A 19,765-nucleotide genomic window follows, 5' to 3' on the forward strand; every position below is an offset into this window, starting at 1 on the left:
ACGGCGGGAAAAGAGCTACGTTTCGATTCGACGATTGACTCTAGATTCGCCTGACGGCAGACGCGGCACAGCATTGTGATATTATTATTGCTTTGCATGCGGACGTAGAATGTTATAATGAATGACTTTCAGCGAAATGTGAACAATTCGGTGTGAAATTGTGTGTACGAGGCTATGCGGAAAAATGTGGCATAGGTGTGCGCGGTGATACAGAAGTTACGCACGCACGGAATTTGTTTTGTTAGTTCCTATGTGAAAATGGAGCACTCCGTTTTGCAGCAGTATGTGTATTAAGATAACAGTTATCCAGGGATGGAGGCGAATGAACTGCAAAGTTTAAAGCCTCTTAAAAACAAAGAAACGAAACAGTTATCCTTGTGAAACAGCATCAAATTGTTTTTATTTTGCTAATTTAAATCGATCACAGATCACAGATAGCCTTACCAATTCGCATGGGGACATACAGTGACTCAAATCCGTAATCGTACTCCACCATGCAGATCTCTTTTCCCTTCTTTTAAAAGTCGAAAACAAGCTTTCGGAACATTCTATTTAAATAAAATTATAGTGTCATATGAGAGTTAAAAGGTTTGCTATCTGTTTTCAGAATAATAGTTTTTATTTCTCTAAAAATGGCGAATGTATGTGCTAATGTAAGAAAATTGACTCAAACTCATAATCGTACGCTGGTTGAAATCTCTACTCGATTTCGAAGGCGTTGGCCAATTTCCGAATTCCATCATTAGTATGGTATCCCTTGTTCATTGTAATGTAATCATGTGCGAACTTCATATGTCTTGAGCTCTGGGTCATTGTCTTGGCAAAATTTGAATCCTCAATTCTATCCCATTTTGTTGACACTTTGCTTCATATTTTCCTTCAGGATGATCGAGTAAACGTTCTGACCCAATACACCATCGATGAAAACCAAATTCCTCATACATGCACCCTCATATCATCCCTCCACCACCACCATATTTAAACATTGCTTTTGGATTTTTTTACGTTTAATTCATCGTTAGCGTCCTTCATACGAAACGATAACAATCAGAGTCGAAAATATCAAATTAGGACCTATCTATGGAAATAACATCTTACCAGTAAGACATTGATGTGTTTCATGCTGTTTGGAATAGTCAAATTGGAGTTACTGATCTTTTTTTTTTTGCTGAGAAACGGTTTGTTCCTCTGTGCTCGGGCATTCAAGCTGCCCTTCCTAGGCACATTACAAAAATTACATTACACATGGTGTAATGGATCAGAATGTTTACTTGAACATCCTAAAGGTGTAGTATGTAGCAAAGTGTGAACAAAATGAGATGAAATCGAGGATTCAAGTTTTGCAAAGACGATGACCCAGAGCTTAAGACATATGAAGTTTGCACATAGTTACATTACAATCACTCAAAAGTTATTGATATTGCTCCACAATCTTCCGACATCAATCCCAGTAAAAAACTAAGGAAGTTATCTATGTAGGAAATTTAGAAACCATTAAATTTCTAAAAATAACGATTTTAAAAACCACATAATGAAAAAAATTGATAAACATACCTTCTGGATACACCAAAAGCTCGTAGATAAGGCTTAAGACAGCTAAAGATGATGATACTAATAGATGATACTAATGATGGAATTCGGAAATTGGTCAACGCCTTCGAAATCGAGTAGAGAGTTCAACCAGCGTACGATTATGAGTTTGAGTCAATTTTCTTACATTAGCACATACATTCGCCATTTTTAGAGAAATAAAAACTATTCTGAAAACAGATAGCAAACCTTTTGACTCTCATGTGACACTATAATTTTATCTAAATAGAATGTTCCGAAAGCTTGTTTTTGACTTTCAAAAGAAGGGAAAAGAGATCTGCATGGTGGAGTACGATTACGGATTTGAGTCACTGTATGTTTACTTTGATCTTAGGCTTAATCAAGAGTCGTCTCATTTATTCATTGTGAAACGAGATTTGGTAACAATTTCGATACGTTATTCCTGCTGTTCGCATTTCTGTTCAATTGAGCATTTTTCCTAATCTGATAAATGTGGTATGTAGTTCACGAAATGCTTAACAGGATGCTATCAATAACTCGAAATTTTTAATATTGCGACTTAGCCCCCTCTGGCTTAACACCGATCATTTTTGGTAGGTAGCTGGAGATTACTTCTTCGGTTGAGCGGTCCTGATCTCGAAACTTGACGACTGGCAGTTGAATAGTGCAAAGTAATTAACGAAAACTAACAATGATCTAGGAATGAATCACATCTTTAATCGACATTGAGGTGTAACAAGATAAACCTTGTACATAACCATGTTATGTAGGGAGAATGCCGAAGCACAGGCTTGTGATGATGTATTCTGTGTTATAATAATATAAGTCAAACTATTAGCTTCAGCTTCAGATTCACGTCATACTAGTTGAACTAGAAAAGGCGGAGCCCACCTCGAAAAATGACGTTTTTAAGTTGTGCTGAGATCACGCTATCCTGACTAGGATTGGGCGATCTTTATAAAAAGATCGATCCTGTCGAATCGGTTTTCCAAACGGCGTAGGGATCTTTTTTTTTATTCTGTTTTTTTGAGACTTTCAGCCTCCTGGGCTGGTTCGTCTCAGGGCGTAGGGATCGATCCACTGATTAAATCAGTACCAAAGAATAGATCTTTCAAAAATGAAAAGCTTTTTTTCAATCCATCTGCTTATTCTATATGAATGTCGTCTTCTCTTTAAACATGGTATACAAAATTCATATTTCTTTCCAAATATCAAAAGCATTCTGGTCTGTTTCCAGCATAAAGACCCCAGTCACAGGGCATATCTCTTGTGCCATCAGGCAGTTGTTTTAATGAAATTATTTATTAAATAAATTCATTGGAACAGCATTATTAGAAATTTAACAATCGCCCAGAACTCAACTGACAATGATCCAATAAAAGCCAATAGTGCCATATCTGTCATTTAGTCGAAGCCAATTCTTGATTTTGGTGCCAGTTCTAAACAACAACCTTTCGCCTGTAATTGATGCTATCATTAGTGATCCTATGTCAACTGGTTACAGTACATCCCCTCAGTAGCTGCCGCTAGTTCTGTCTCTGTCAGCATTTGTACAGAAGTAAATCGTAGAAGAAGCGATCCAAATGCTGACATTATGTTTAAAAACATATTAGGTGGCTTTTGGTGAGATGAAAATTCGATGTATACTGAAGAACAAATCCACAAAAAGTTTTTTAGGATCGAAAAGATCGAAAGCAATAAAATCGATTTTCTCGAGTACAAAAGATCGATCCAAAAAATCAGAAATCGGAATGGAAAAGATCGATCTTCTAAGAATCGATCCGAGATCGCCCAATCCTAATCCTAACCGATCTTCTGATCCGTTGATAGGGAACGACCGTTCATTGTCCTCACTGAACCAAAATCCGAAAAAGTCCCATGATCGGGAAATCTGCAAATACCGACAATTGGCGGTGAAACTAGTTTATTTTTCAATTTAGGAACTTCATGGAGTTTCCGAGAATCGTTCTAATTATTGTCTTTGGTACTGGAATTGTTCTGAAGACACAGCTGAATGCCCTGGAAGTATCACATATGAAGAATCAACGACAATCTTAAGCATCTGGCGCAAAGGTCCAACAATTGCTAGGTCAGGACTCAAAAGTACGAGATGCAGAAACGGACACAAGTACAAATGGGATAAGAAGTGTCAAGACTTCGCAAAAAACAAAAGTTACTGTAGGGTCGTGAGAAAACCAAAAGAGGCCCATTGCGCTATCAGCTAAAACCTAGAGCGGGACCCTTTATTCTCGTCCAATGTTTCCATATAATCAACTGAAACCAAACCAGGTGTAATCAATCGCTGCCAAGGATAAGCCAAATACGCACAATCACAGGTTGGAAATTCGCTCGAGATCATTCGTTCGATGTTTTGCTTTTCCCATTTTCACTCCACTATTTACCATTTGCATTGGTTAGCTTTCCGCAAACCGACGAAGTCGACTTGTCTGTATTGTGTGTTCCTCTTTCTTTCTGTGTGTGGTTGGCCTTGTGACTCATTCACGACTTGTGTTGGTACGCTCTCACGTCGTCGAGGACAAACACTGGCACGTCACCGACGTGTAGGATTCATGACCCACACCAGCCTGGTGTAATCTCGTTCGGAGCAGCAGTAGATAGCTACGTCACGTAGTTTCAAAGTTTCCTACAGTCACCGCTACTGCTGCTGCTGCTGCTGCTGCTGCTGCTGGGGGAATGACATTGTCGGTCGTGCGAATACGAGAAATTTCAATTCTGGAAAAATTAAGGCAGGCTCAAATAATCACCTGATTGTTTATTTTAACTTGAAGTTATTGTTATGGTTAATACTTATCAGGTAGAACTGACATGAGAAGTGATATTACGAGCAATGGTAGCTCCCGGCGTGTGCGCTTGTTTCATTTATGTTGCTGATTGTGTTATATCGTTTATATTTTTCTTACACGCGCTCGTCGTGTCAAACGGCGGTGGTAACTACAGTTTTGGCTGTACGCTGTTGTGTTTACATCTGCTATCGAGTGTTTATTTTCGCTGTTCATTCAAGATACTGTAATTTACGCTTGAGCAAAACGCCGCCGCTTGGCTTTGTTGTTGGTAGTGTTGGCGAGTTTTTAGTGACTCTTGAATGGCTCCGACGCGAGCCAATTGTGTCAATGTCTCAGTGCATGATTTGATATCGAAAATCGGACACGTCATGAGTTTATTCTGAAAGGATATATTTCGGTTAAATCAAACTATATGTAAACAGAATGATTGAAATACTTCTTGATATTTAAACTAACTTAAAGCTTGCATTATCTGTGTAATATTTTCACTAGAAGCTCAATGTCAAACATCCTACCGTCAGAAGCCCTAGAAATAGCTTTTGAATCTAGCAATTTATTAATTTAGCCAAACAATCAAAATTTTTCCTAACCTACATTCTACTATTATCCGATCAGACTTATGTTGCAAACAGCCAGATTTATGGCATAAATTTATTTTGACAGAGCAGTAAAAATTGATAATAGTGTGCATTCAGAGTGGACCAAGTGCATACGACCATAGCGACTAGAAAGAAGCCACATTTTTCGGACAACGAGAAAATGGAAAGCTTTGGAAATGAAATGTTTGGATTTCTCCGCATCAGAAGATTCTTTCCTTTGTCCTCCGATGAACACGGTAGAAGTATCTAATATTGAAACACAATGTATGAAATGTATGCACAATATACTTTTCAGACAATCCATAGTTAATGAAAATTTTAATGAAGATATTATGTCTCGTTCACTAACTCGTTTGTAGTTGAAACAAATGCATACTAATCGATTATTTTTGGTAAGTAAAATACCGTTTCAGGCAATAAAACCGATTTGTTTTAATGTAAAGGTTTAGTGGACGAAACTCTACAGTTTTAAACCCACGTCGACTGCGTACTGAATAAATGATATAATTTACTGAATAAATGATATAATTTTATCATCAAATTGTTCAATTGTGTACCAATTACACACAGCCAGACGTAAAATCCTCTTGATTGACCTTTTTCCCCTTTTGTATTTTTTTTTTATAAATCGTTTATTTGTACAGGTTCAGATACATAAGTTTGAAGGAGATAAATTCTATAGCTAATATTAGTTCTAAACCATATTTACAATTTTTCTTATTCTACGATTAATAGGTTGGGAAACCGATTACTCGCGAACGACCCGAGGTTAGTAGGGTGAAAATGTTTCATCATGGAGAGAAAGAGACAAAAGGAGGTTTGGACAATACTGATGATTAAACACGGAGATCGATAGTTTTGAGGAAAAAATAGTTTTGAGACATGTAATCAAGATCTAACCGAGCCAACAGATCCCGCACCGGCACATTGGGTTGTTTTCCTCGGGCCCGAAGAGGGTTTTCTAGATTCGTTCTGGTTACAGGATACATCTCGCATGACTAAACAACATGCTCGATGTCGTGATAACCTTGGCTTTTTCCCTCTGTTGTTAAAGAGTAACGATGAGCTGTAGGAAAACGATGGGGAAAATGATTGAAAGTTACTAAAACTACACAGCTTCAACCTCGAGTTTGATTTACTCGGAATAATAGGACGGCATACGTTTGCCCGGATAATTTTTGCTTTGAAATATGAATTATACAGCGCGTACTCGATTATATATTGTCTCCGATCCGTATACAATCGAATGCTGTATATAATCGAGTCAAAACAAGTATATTTATATATTTGTTTTTCATACAAATCTTTTTGGTTTTTTGGAAATAAGCTTTAATGATTCTATCAATCAAATGAAAGTTCTCTAACCGTTCTGCAATTTGTTCTTTGTCACTCAACTTCTATCTTTTTTAAATTTTGCTGCAATATCAGTTTGAACAATTCCTGGTGGATTTTCAACTAAAATCTACCAAAATCTCGATTTATACTTGACTGTACTCGTGATAGGCAATTAACTTTCACTTTAGCGTTGGCAAATTTCATTTCAGGGAATAAGAAAAATTACCTAATTTTCTAATTCGGTACCCTATACAATATTCTCAACATGATAAGATTTGGGAGCTCTTTTTACGAATACACGAATACAAAACATAATAAATTTTAAGAAAATAAAGAAATACAGACGGTAAGAAAATAGGAAGATGTTTTCATACCGCGCAATGCTCGAAATTTTCTGAAAAAAATCACGCATAAAAAAACTTATACGAACACATTTGAATACAAAGGAGAGCAGTACTAGGTCTCGAAATTTAAAGAAAAAGTACCGTTTTTTCGTTTTTTTTTCAAAAATTTATGTTTTATTTTGCGAAAATGGTTACAAATTTAATATTCAAAATATTGCCCATCGCTTGTCACAACTTTTTCCCATCTTTCTGGCAATCCACGGATCCCTTTGCGGAAATAATCGGCCGGTTTGTCGGCTAACCACGAATCGATCCAATTTTTGACTTCATCATAGTTTTAGAAGTGCTGGTCAACCAGGCCATGTTGCATCGATCGAAAAAGGTAGTAATCGGCCGGAGCAATGTCTGGAGAATACGGCGGGTGGGATAGGACCTCTCATTTCAGCGTTTCCAAGTATGTTTTGACCGGTTTCGCGCGACATACGGCCGAGCATTGTCGTGCAGCAAAATAACTTGATCGTGTCCTTGCTCGTATTGTGGTCGTTTTTCCTTCAGTGCACGTCTCAAACGCATCAATTGTCGTCGGTAGAGGTCCCCCGTAATGGTTTCATTCGGTTTTAGCAGCTCATGGTACACCACACTCAGCTGGTTCCACCAAATAGACAGCATAACCTTCTGGCCGTGAATATTCCGCGTGGCCGTCGATGTGCATAGCCGGGGTATCCATAACGTTCTTCGTATTCCAAGTCAAAATTACCACTTTTAAACCGTGCAAACCAGGTCTGATACATTTGCTCAGTTGAAGCATAGTCACCATAAACATCCACCAAAATGCGATGACTTTCCTGAGCTTTTTTCTTCATATTGAATTAATGAAGTAACACTCCCCGCAAAAACACTCTCGTTGGAACGAAATTCGACATATTCGAAGTGGCAAAAAACTATGTTGTTTACGCTTCAACTTTTTGACATATACTGAAAAAGACGCGCAATGACAGTAGCTTTCCAACGAAAGTTTGATTCACTGGAATAAAAATCAAGTTACGCCATCTGTTGTAAAACCTGTGGTACATTGTGGTTGCATGGATGAGTTGAATTTTTCATTTTTGAATGTTGTAACAACAATTCTAGATGTATTTGGTTGTTTTGTATATTGTATCATAGTTTGAGCTCAGTCGGTTCCGTACTTTTCGAGTTTTCAACGCGCACACAAATGAACAGAAAACTTCTATATGTATAGAGATAGATGAGGGAATCGATAAATTTTAAATCACTTCGAAACACAATTTCAGTTCATGATTTTGTCAAACACGTGAAAAAAAAAAGTTTCCTCCACATAGAACACATGTTCATTACTGAATAGTCGATTTTCATTAGAAGCTCAATTTCTGAAACGCACTCTGGTCATATATAAAATCATTTTTCATCCAATATTTCAATTGTTTATGCCGTAACAACACTCCTTGAAGTGGATTGTATATTGTGTCCAACTGTAAGCTCAATCGGTTCCGCACTTTTCGAGTTTTTGACGCGTACACAAACGAACAGAACATTTATATATACAGTCAACTCCCCCTAACTCGATATCCAAGGGACCATCGAGTTAGGGAGGTATCGAGATACAGAACATTTTTTCATATTTTTTGTATGCCACAAATTGCAAATATATGGTGTTAGGGTAAGTGTCCCAATATTAGGGCTTAAAAATATGACCCAATTAGGAATAAACCAATTATGGTACATGGGGTTTACTATAATTGGTACCATTGCGTATACAGGATATTACTATAATTGATTTGTTTTTGTGCATTAGTACATTTACCCTATATGTACTAATGCGCATGTACTATTATACATTCTTTTCTCAAATTTTAATATAAATTTAAAATACATAGGATGTTTGTTTAGTAGGCCAATTTTATTGTAAAATGGAATTGGAAATGGAAATGGAACTAGGTTAACAAAGAAAATATTAATTATGTATGTAATTCAAACTAAATTGTAACGATCACGCAGGAACTGTTCAATCGCAAAGAAATGTTCAAATAGTTTCACGGGAACATTTTCAGTTGATTGCAATATTTCGGACATATTCTTTAGGTTCGATTTAACGTTCGAAGGTGTAATTTCAAAACAATCAGCTGAAACTTCCTGAACCTCCTCTAACTCCATAGGACTACTATTTTTAACGATTTTTTCAGCTTTTTCAACACATTCCAGTATATTGGTATCAGTCATTAGATCACAGCAAATCACGTTTTGATCCATTTCGCAATATTCATCAAATGACGAAGAACAATCGAATGGTACTGCACTGTCGACAGCAGCAAGCTCACGACGCATTAATTCTGCCAGCGGAATATCATCATCATCATTTATGGAAAATCCGGCTTTCCTGAAGCAATTTTGGACAGTCTCAGATTTAACCTTGTTTATCCAAGAGCGTGAAAGTAATTTGAATTGCATCCAATACCGATATATCTGAAGGGTCCTAGAGTATATTTGAATACAGTATGAGTGCTGAATAACATGAATGTAAAAAGGAAAAAAATACCGTTGTATCCTCCATTTCTAGCAGTCTTCGTTTTACTAATTCATGGCGATAGTACTGTTGTTGCATAATCCATTTCTCAAAAAGAATAGAGGTCATCCAGGCCTTGGTGTTACTCTCGTATATCACTGGTAATAATTTCTTGTTTCCAATCCACGGTCAGCAGAGTACTAAAACGATACTTCGAGAACCTAACCATCGACCGGAAGGTGAAGAACGGCAAAAATGGATGCTCCGTCAGTGAAAAAGATCACAAGCGCGTAGTTAAGCAGTTTAGACGTGATCCGAGAAGTTCGGTCCGGGATGTCGCCAATAAGCTGAATTTGTCAAGTTCATTCGTCCAGCGGACCAAGCAGCGGGAGGGCCTGCGTACATACAAGGTTCAGAAGGCTCCTAACCGCGACGAAAGGCAAAACATGGTGGAGAAGACGCGAGTCCGGAAGCTGTACACCGAAATGCTGACGAAGCCGCATTGCCTGGTAATGGACGACGAAACCTACGTCAAAGCGGACTTTCGTCAGCTGCCGGGCCTGTTGTTCTTTCCACAGAGGACAAATTCAGCGTTCCGGAGGAGATTCGCAAGCAGAAACTATCCAAGTTTGCCAAAATGTACATGGTGTGGCAAGCGATCTGCTCTTGCGGAAAGCGGAGCGCCCCCTTCGTGATGACCGGCACGGTAAACGGGCAGGTTTACCTTAAGGAGTGCCTACAGAAGCGCTTACTACCACTATTGAAGCAACACGAGGGCCCGACCATCTTCTGGCCGGATCTCGCTTCGTGCCACTATTCAAAGGACGTGTTGGAGTGGTACGAAACCAACGGGGTCACCTTCGTGCCAAAGGAAATGAGCCCGCCCAACGCGCCGGAGCTTCGCCCAATAGAGAAATATAGGGCGATTATGAAGCAGGCCCTCCGGAAGAACCCAAAAGTTGTCAAATCGGAGGCGGACTTCAAGAGAAAATGGATTTCTGCTCAAAAAAAAACTACAACCTGACATTGTACAGAACCTTATGGACGGGGTAAAGAGGAAGGTGCGAGCATACGGGCTTGGGCTCGAAGTATGAATAAAAAGAAAATGCCAAAAGTTGTTTAATAGTTTTTATTTTACTGTCTAAAATTTTCAAAAGGATCGGTCTACTGGGCGAATTTCTACAGCGTTTCTTCCGTGATGCAATTTGATGTGACACACCCTTTACTTTGTGCAATACTGAAATCTTTTGCAACTTCAGACACCTTTCGCCCATACTTTTCGACCTGCTCGATGATGCTCAAACGTTGCGCTATGGTTAGCGTTTTAATCGTTCGCTTGAAAAGGTTTTCCCTGGTTTTCCACACTTGAAAAAAAAATTCTTGATAATACGAACATTTCGTCTTCACTTTCAAGGGCAATTGAAATGGCAGCTAGAAACGCAGAAAAACAAGTACGCGAAAATCAATCGAGTTAGCGAGGTAAAAATCCATGGAAAAATGAAACAAAGCCCATCGAGTAAGAGAGGCATCGAGTAAGGGAGGTATCGAGTTACAGAACATCGAGTAAGGGAGAGTTGACTGTATATATATATATATATATATATATATATATATATATATATATATATATATATATATATATATATATATATATATATATATATATATATATATATATATATATAAAATTTGATGGCAGAATTACGTGCTCGAAAACTGTATTGCCATCATTACGAAGTTTCCATACGTTGTTATGACAGAGAAAACTTGCGTTTTGGAAATTTTTCAACAGCTTCTAGGTTTTTTTTATTCTGAAGTGTGTAGAAATGTAACACGTGAATATTTTAGGACGAAAAGGTTGAAGAAATTAAATAATATAGCTTGAAGTCGTTTTCGCATAGGATGGAAAATAGTACAAAACATGGATTGCACTACGTAGATGGTCGACTTTGTAGATTTCTGGATGTGCTGGAGATCTTAGATACTGCACATATGCAGTCACTTATTCTGTAGTTTATAATTTATTGTATAATATACTGTATAAGTAAAAGTAGATTGAAGAGCTCAATGAATTAAAACTAAATGTAGTACATGAAAAGGAGAATTCCTTACGCTACAATGATTTGTGTATCAATAAATAAGAAAATAAATAAAAATATATTTCTTAAACTGGAAAATGGGCGAGTTTTCGAGTTTTCACTTTCATATTAGAGATTAGAAGAATATTTGAAATTATTTGTAGCAGATGTTTTAACAAATTTAATCGATTTAAGCAAAGTTACATTACGAATTGATGCGACAATTTTGCTCATATTCCGAGCATATTCAACATTCATTGAAATTCAATTGCAAACATAGGCTCTTTCAAACCTGGGCTAAGATTTGTGATAGTTGCGAAATGGATAAGGGAAGCTATGTGCTATGAGAGAAGCTCCGAATGTTCATGATGATACTGATAATTTACTAGAAAACACGTATACGCACCGAACGTGCTAATAACAGTTCTTTCTACGAAATGTATCGACTGCAATGTTTTTTTTCTCGGATGGTAGACTTACATTTCGTCTCTAAATGCATTCTTCATGTGAATTTCCAATCTATAAACGACCGCCGAATGATTCAAACAAACTATTCGCAAGAAGTAATTAAATTGGAACGTGTTTGGTACAACAACACAAATTTCATCCGAGAGGTGAGCACGGCGGCGGTGGTGCAGCTCCCGCTTTCATTCAACCCGCATCTGCATCCGCCGCCGTCATCATCTCTTCGTGTAGTCTGGTTGACTACCATAAAATACATGAGCGCGGAAGACAATCAAACACATCGCCTTCCTCACCCTGACCGCCCCCACCTTCGGCGAGAAAAAAGAAAGTTGAACTCGCAAAATTTACGATGGCACGACGCGCGGGTATTATTGCCGATATCCAGCCCCAAACGTCTCGTCGTGCGCCACAAAGGGTGCTGCTTGGAAGGTGTTGTAGTAACCCATACAGCAAACAGAGGAGAGGGACACAGTTTGCGGGAGGAATAGGCAAAATACTTGTAGGACAGGTTCTTCGTTCCGCAGTGTCTGTCAAGTATGCAATAAAGCATTCCGCGGAGCGCTCTCGCGTCTTCCGCTGTTCCACATCTCGCGGGCTACTCTCTTGACACGGAGTGTGTATAACAGCCCGTTCCGATGTGAGCGATTTTTTTGGCTTACACGTGAATCGGTTCCTAACGGAAGGTGTGTTTGTGGGGGCACACTCTTCCAACACACCATCATCATCATCATCCCATCCATCCATCTCCATCGATCGATTTGATTGCGGTCGCGCGTAGCTTACTCCTGTCGCCGCCGTAACGCCGCTGTTTGTAGTTGTGCTTGAACCATCTTTTAGCATTTTGCGGGATGGATAGACGGCCACGGGAAAAGGGGACCCAAGCTGCGCGTGAGATTTTGCCGTTTCTTGAGCAAACAAGAAGAGATATTGTGCGGGTAGAAGGAGGAAGGTAGGAGGAATGACGAATTTTGCACAGTCCACCGCCACCGTCGTCGTTGTCTATTTTGAGGTGCACTCACATGGAGTGAAAGAAAGCGGATTGGCGCCAAACAAAAAGACGCCTCAATTTTTTTCCAAATGTAACCCAATTTGTACTAATAAGAACATTTATTTTTCTCTTCCAGATTCTCAATCAACTCCGTTCAGAAAACGATCTCATTGGATGTAAATATATAACATGTACGAAGTTTTATCGTAATCTTCTCTTCCGTACGGTTATAGATGAATGCTTCGTATGTATTTTCGCAAAGCTTAGAAGCATCGACGCATAGAATCAACTACTAGTAAATAATAATACTACACTGAAGAATAAGTAATTTATTTCGAATCAATCTCGAACTCTCAAAGAGTCTTGTTAGTGGCTAAGAAAAATCCCTAAACGACGAATGAAGCAGCTAAGCGCCTAGTGGAGAGAGTGAGTTAGAGAAAAAGATTGTGTGTATGTGTGGGTACAAGTGCGCAAGTTACACCAGGCAGTGAATCAATAGCAACAAAAAGTGAAGTAAGCTAAGACTGATCTAGTGCTATACAACAACAACAAGATCGGGCTAGAAATTCCAGTGCACCGGGATCCCAAATAAGTGATCAAAAATTGAGCAAAGCATAGGCAAAGTTCGGTACAAAATTCTAAAGAAGCGGAAGAAAAAAAATTCCTCCAGTCACCATCACCACCACCATCATCACCATCGTCATCATCCAGCAACGACGACGACGACGACGGCGACGACGAACACAGGCACAGATAGTGATCAACAGCTATCGCCACAGCCATCCACTAGCAGCAGCAGCAGCGGGAGCGGCAGCAGTAGCGGCGGCGGTAACACCACCGGCGGCAGCAGACGCAACATGACAACTGATACGAGGCGCCGGGTGAAGCTGTACGCACTGAACGCAGACCGGCAGTGGGACGACCGGGGTACTGGCCATGTTACCTCCAGTTACGTTGATCGTGTTAAAGGTGAGTGTATGTACGATTGTTATAATTTGTTACATCTAGACTAGACAATTAGCTTTTAGGTAGGACACCGTTTATGGTCGACCGATAGTATAACAGCAAGCTATGGTTACCAAATGCATATCTAGCAGGAACGTACCGAAGATTTTTACTTTTTTCATACTCTCCCTTTTTCGCCAATGAATTTTGTTCATATTGTCGAATTTTATGCCAACTCCACTGGCCGTTGGCAGCACGATCTCAGATAGCAGTGAAACATTGTGGGTGTAAAGACATGGGTCATTTAAGCAACTTTGCATACTTGAAATATTCGAAAAAGAATTAGACTACTTATTGGAAAAGCCAAATTTTGTTTCTTAATGTTTTACAAAAATTTATGACTTAAAAACTATGATACCTACAAAATTAAATTCTTGTCAAAGGATGAAATGTAGGAAATTGTTTGATTTTTAACAAAAAAATACCAACAATTTTTTGTAAAAAAATTTCGCTGAAAAAAAAGTTCTTTTAAAAATTAAAATTCATTTTTCTCAAAAACGTTTTTTTTTAAATTCACAAAAATAAATATATGAAGAGCCCTTAACTCCTTCACGTATAACGTCGAACCACACTCGTGGCGATTGGCTAATTCTAATTTTGTTTAAAGTCAAGATAGCGATCTAGTGTATTCGACGAAGTTTTAGATCTAATAAAATTATGAACTTTTGTCGAAGACGTCAACATTCCATCTGTTATAGTTTTTGGAATACAAGTCTTTTTTGTATGAAGACTCCTGAAAAAAAATGTTTTGCTCGTAACATTTTTGTGTGTATATCCTCACGTTTGACATGTTTTTGACATGTTTCTAAATAGAGAAAAATTTAGCAGAGCATGTAAATTGCGATAATTTGTACATATAAATGTTACGAATTAAACATTAATAGTATTTTTTCAAAGAAAAAAAATAAAAAGTTGTTTGTTCGAAAACCTTTTTCCATGTAAATGTGCCCATCTTTCGATGTATGAGTGACTTGTTGGAAATTCAAAGGGCTATTTATATCTATTTTTTCAGATTTTTGAAAACAAATGTTTTCGATTTCCTACATTTTATTCTCAACTTTTTTTTAGATCTCATAGTTTTTAAATTAAGATTTTTCGAAAAAAGTTGAAAAAACTCAAAATAAAAAAAAGCTCAAAAAAATCAATCAGACCTACAAAATTTTGGTCAAAAAATGGAATGTAGGAAATTATTTTGGGTTTCATTAAAAATTATCAACCAAATTTGGCATGTGGAGGTTTTAGGATGCAATAAATATTACTATGGCTGTTCGACACTCCTCCCCCTCTCTTAGGATGGGCTGTCATACAAATGAAACACAAATTTCTGCATAACTCGAAAACTAATCAAGCAAATGGAGCCAAATTTGGCATGTGAAGATTTTAGGGGGGGATTTTAGGGAAACGTTTCTATGATGAATAGACACTCCTCCCCCTCTCTAAGGGTGGGTTTAGACTAGGGATATATTCATGTGAAGAAAAATGATGAGATTTATAGAAATCGCATCAACCGTTTACACTAGCGTGAACTTCTATAATGAATATATTCATATCTTCGGTGAATTTATTCACCTGAAGTAGAACTGCATCCAACTTTAGTGATTTCTCACCAGTGAGAAATTCACAAGCGTTTACATATGCTGAATTTATTCAAGTTATATATACCTCGAATAAGTGTATCATATTTATTCTCACCCGTTTACACCTATTTTCACGTGAATAAATCCATCTATAGCTATAGATCTCCCTAATGTAAACCCGCCATAAGGGGTGAAGAGGGGAGGGATCTGTTTTTATTCTACCATATTTTCTGTATTAAACATCTCTTCCATGTATCGGAGAAACATGTTATTTGTAATTGGATGAAAAATCTTGAACGAGAATTGTTTCTGAATAAAATCTGATATCATAATGATGAGTTTTGGTAGAAGTACTAGGAATTTTTTAGTAAAAGATAAATTCAACGGAGTCGATTAGAAGATCAATCATTGAATAGTTCTGCGATTGGACTCATGAACTTGCGCTTAGTAAGAAAACGTGAATGTTTGAAGGTATTGATAACAAAAAACAAATTTTGGGCGGGACGAAGTTTGCCGGGTCAGCTAGTATATATAAACAGTCATTCCATGTCAAACTGATATAGTGGATCTCAGATTTTCGTGGGAAGTGGAAATTTTGTTCTTTGTCGCTTTGACCCGTATTTTTTTTTTTTTTTGTTAGGGTGACCATTTCCATTTTAAGGGTGGTCCGAAAAATTAAAACATTTTTCAAAAAATGACTTTTTTCAAAAATTCTTAACTTTTGAACTACTGAGCCGATTTAAATGATCGACATATCAAATTAAAGCCAATCTTTTTTGAAAAAATACCTGAGTTGCAACGAAATTTTAATTTTGGTTTCATTATTAATGATTGAAATTTGTTTTTTTATAGTTTCATTGAAACATTTTATACTGTTCCTAAATAGGCAGTGTTCCAATGAGTAATTTTCGTGTACGATACACAAAAAACTAGCCCATCTGGAGCGTATGTCAAACCACGTTGAACTCAAACATCGATGCATGCATACGTTGAAACATGGGAGAGAGAGGAACGAATTCCTTTTGGGGGAAGTCACTTCAAAATGCAATGAAGACAATTTGACTGGCAAAAATGAAATGAAATAGTTGAGTCGGTAGAGGGAGATAGCGACTGACTGTTTAGTCGTTTTGGCGGAGAACCTGCGTGAATAAGCCAAAAGTCATTTTCAACTGAATACGGATATAGTCAGTCAGATAGTCAGCTGACTATCCTCAGTTGACTATGACTATGTTGTTGAATATGACCCTGTTGAAAAGTATCAAAACTATAGTAAATAGTGTTCGATCTTTCCTCGCGAAAAGATATGTGTTTGGTATTAGGTATTTTTGGGTAGAACGATCCTAGAAATAATTAGAATAACGTGTTGTAAACTCTCACCTTTACTTTTCCTTGTTAGTCTAAACCTTTATCAATCTATCGATAGAATAATCGAGCATGCTAACAACAACAAAAATGATCAAATACACACTCACTGCACTGTTTTATTTTTTCTTTCACGCAGGTGTTTCCCTGTTAGTACACGCCGAGAACGATGGCTCGATGCTGCTGGAGAGTAAAATTCATCCGGACACAATCTACCACAAACAGCAGGACACTCTGATCGTGTGGAGCGAGGGGGACAACTTCGATCTGGCCCTCAGTTTTCAGGAGAAGGCTGGTTGTGACGAGATATGGGAGAAAATTTGTCAGGTGAGTTGAACGTGTAACAAACAAAAATTTCATTGAATTATACTAATCACCATTCTCAAAGGTACAAGGCAAAGATCCCTCAGTCGAAATCACGCAGGATGTAGTGGAGGAATCGGAAGACGAACGGTTTGAAGACATGTCAGACTCGGCACCACCCATCGAGCTGCCCCCCTGCGAACTGTCCCGACTAGAGGACATCTCCGAAGCCATCGGCAACGGTCTGACGTCCCAAATCAGGAAGGATAAGCTGGCGCAGGCTATCGAAAGTGAGAACTACATCAAAAAGTTGTTGAATTTGTTTCACATCTGCGAGGATCTCGAAAACCACGAAGGGCTGCACTATTTGTACGAGATTTTCAAGAATATCTTTCTGCTGAACAAGAATGCCCTGTTCGAGATAATGTTCGCCGAGGATACCATTTTCGATGTGGTCGGTTGTTTAGAGTATGATCCTACCGGTAATCCGCCTAAACAGCACCGACAGTATCTCAGGCAGTTGGCCAAGTTTCGGGAGGCAATCCCGATTCGTAACGGCGATCTGCTCGCAAAGATCCATCAGACATACCGGGTGCAATACATACAAGATATTGTGCTGCCAACACCATCGGTCTTCGAAGACAACATGCTGAACACGCTGTCCTCGTTCATCTTCTTCAACAAGGTCGAGATAGTTACGCTAATCCAGGAGGACGAAAAATTCCTCGACGATTTATTCACGCTGCTGACCGATCCAAACACTACCGATAACAAGCGGCGGGACATAATATTGTTCCTGAAGGAATTCTGCAACTTTGCCCAGTATTTGCAGCCCCAGAGCAAGGAAACGTTCTACAAGACGTTGATCAGTCTGGGCATTTTGCCGGCGCTGGAAATTACGCTGGCTATCAACGATAAGAAAACGAAAGCAGCCTCGATCGACATACTGACCACGATTGTTGAGTACTCACCTTCGATAGTACGCGATTATACGCTGCAACAGTACAACAATTCCGACACGGATGAGGTGAGTGTAAGATTGTGTGTTTATTGATGTGTACGGTTGACTTCAAATTGAACTTATCAACGGGAAAGCCCCGCTGAAGGTCATTCGATTGTATGAGCATCTTGACTGTGGGGCATGAATCAATTTGTTTTTGTCTTTCGCAGGATCAAACGCTCATCAACATTGCGATTGAACAGATGCTCTCCGATTCGGAGCCAGAGTTGGGTGGTGCCGTTCAGCTCATGGGCGTACTGAGGATACTACTCGACCCGGAGAATATGCTCAGTTCGGTGAACAAGTCCGAGAAGTCAGACTTTTTGAATTTTTTCTACAAGCACAGTATACAGACGTTGACAGGTAATGGAATGAATTTGTATAATCTCCTCCCCACCGACATTGTCATCTCACCTGGCTTCATTCGATTACAGCTCCGCTTCTGTTGAACACCCTCACTGACAAGCCAGCCAACGAGGACTACCACACCGTCCAGCTGCTAGGGCTAGTGTTGGAGCTGTTGTCCTTCTGCGTTGAGCACCACACCTACCACATCAAGAACTGCATCATCAACAAGGACCTGCTGCGGCGAATATTGGTACTGATGAAAAGTACCCATACGTTCCTAGTGCTGGGAGCGCTGCGGTTTCTGCGGAAAATTATCGCCCTGAAGGATGAATTCTATAATAGGCGAGTAGAGTAGAAAAAGTTGTTAAATGGTGGTGGTTTAGATTATTAATTTTACGGAAAGAAAAAAAGAATTCAATGCCATCAACGAACTATTTTTCATTATTCACAGGCACATTGTGAAGGGAAACCTATTCGCGCCGGTGGTGGACGCCTTCATCAGGAACAACGGCCGCTACAATCTGCTGGAATCCGCAATTCTCGAGCTGTTTGAGTTTATCAAGATTGAGGACATAAAATCGCTCTACACTTACTTCGTTGAGAATTTTGGCAAAATATTCGACGACGTGCAGTACGTGCAGACGTTCAAGACGCTGAAGAACAAATACGATCAACAGCAGGACCGCCTCAAGGAGAAGGAGAAGGGCAACAGTTTGGAAAGGTTTGTTTCGTTTGGCGGAGGTAATCGTGTTTTATTGATCGTAGCTTATCTTCTAGCAGCGTTCCATCGATTCTGCGAAACAGCAGCCGCTACCGACGGGATCAACGGCAGCTTGACGAGGAAGAGGAAATTTGGTTCAACGAAGAGGAAGACTTTGCCGATAACAAAGTGGGATCGCCCGAATTAGACACGAGCCTAGGTGAGCGAAATAAAGAATAAAGTAGGAAGGATCTCACTAGTAGTTAGTGCTGTTTTTGATCTGTACAAACTTGGGTGTGATATTGAACAAGGTATAGGATTGGAATATTCAAGACGACTCTCCGCGACAACATTTTTCGAACTGTGAAAAAATGCTAAATTAATAATAAATTGAACTGTCTTTTTTCGGTTACCGAAAAATAAAAAGGAAGTTATTGAAAAAAGTTTATAGCAGAAACCATGGATTGAGGATGTTTTCGCAACGTTTACTCGGAACAAATGTTCTGCCGAAGCCTCTCGCCACGTAGCCCGGTTGGTGTTGTAAACTGAATAATTATTTTCAATTACTAGACCATCAAGTTAAAATGAAATTACTACGCAAATCCATCCATTTTCCAGGGAACATGTAAATCTTCATTGAAATAGGTTTCAAGGCTATCATTAAATTCCACAAGTGTATGCTTTAATTTTTCATGTTTTCAGATGGAGTTAAGAATACACAAAGGTTGACCCACTTCGGATGATGATCTTCCTGGAAGTATGTAAGCGAGCGTGTCCGAATAGAC

General features: G+C 38.8%; 1 protein-coding gene across 8 annotated transcripts in view; it reads left to right on the plus strand.

Annotated features, from left to right (window-relative positions):
• LOC129761479 (serine/threonine-protein phosphatase 4 regulatory subunit 3) overlaps positions 1–19,765 on the plus strand; it is a 36,104-nt gene that overhangs the window by 5,589 nt on the left and 10,750 nt on the right. For 2 of the 8 annotated variants that reach the window (XM_055759417.1, XM_055760169.1), the window contains exons 2-8: positions 12,822–13,660; positions 16,769–16,956; positions 17,018–17,959; positions 18,103–18,295; positions 18,367–18,622; positions 18,732–19,001; positions 19,046–19,200. In XM_055759417.1, the coding sequence (XP_055615392.1) occupies positions 13,543–13,660; positions 16,769–16,956; positions 17,018–17,959; positions 18,103–18,295; positions 18,367–18,622; positions 18,732–19,001; positions 19,046–19,200 (2,122 nt within the window). In that variant the 5' untranslated portion in view covers positions 12,822–13,542. The remainder of the gene's footprint in view (positions 1–12,821; positions 13,661–16,768; positions 16,957–17,017; positions 17,960–18,102; positions 18,296–18,366; positions 18,623–18,731; positions 19,002–19,045; positions 19,201–19,765) is intronic. The other 6 variants (XM_055762541.1, XM_055761747.1, XM_055763769.1 and 3 more) reach the window with 6 other exon arrangements.

The sequence above is a fragment of the Toxorhynchites rutilus genome, chromosome 1 (genome assembly GCF_029784135.1).
Source record: "Toxorhynchites rutilus septentrionalis strain SRP chromosome 1, ASM2978413v1, whole genome shotgun sequence".
Taxonomy (NCBI): domain Eukaryota; kingdom Metazoa; phylum Arthropoda; class Insecta; order Diptera; family Culicidae; genus Toxorhynchites; species Toxorhynchites rutilus.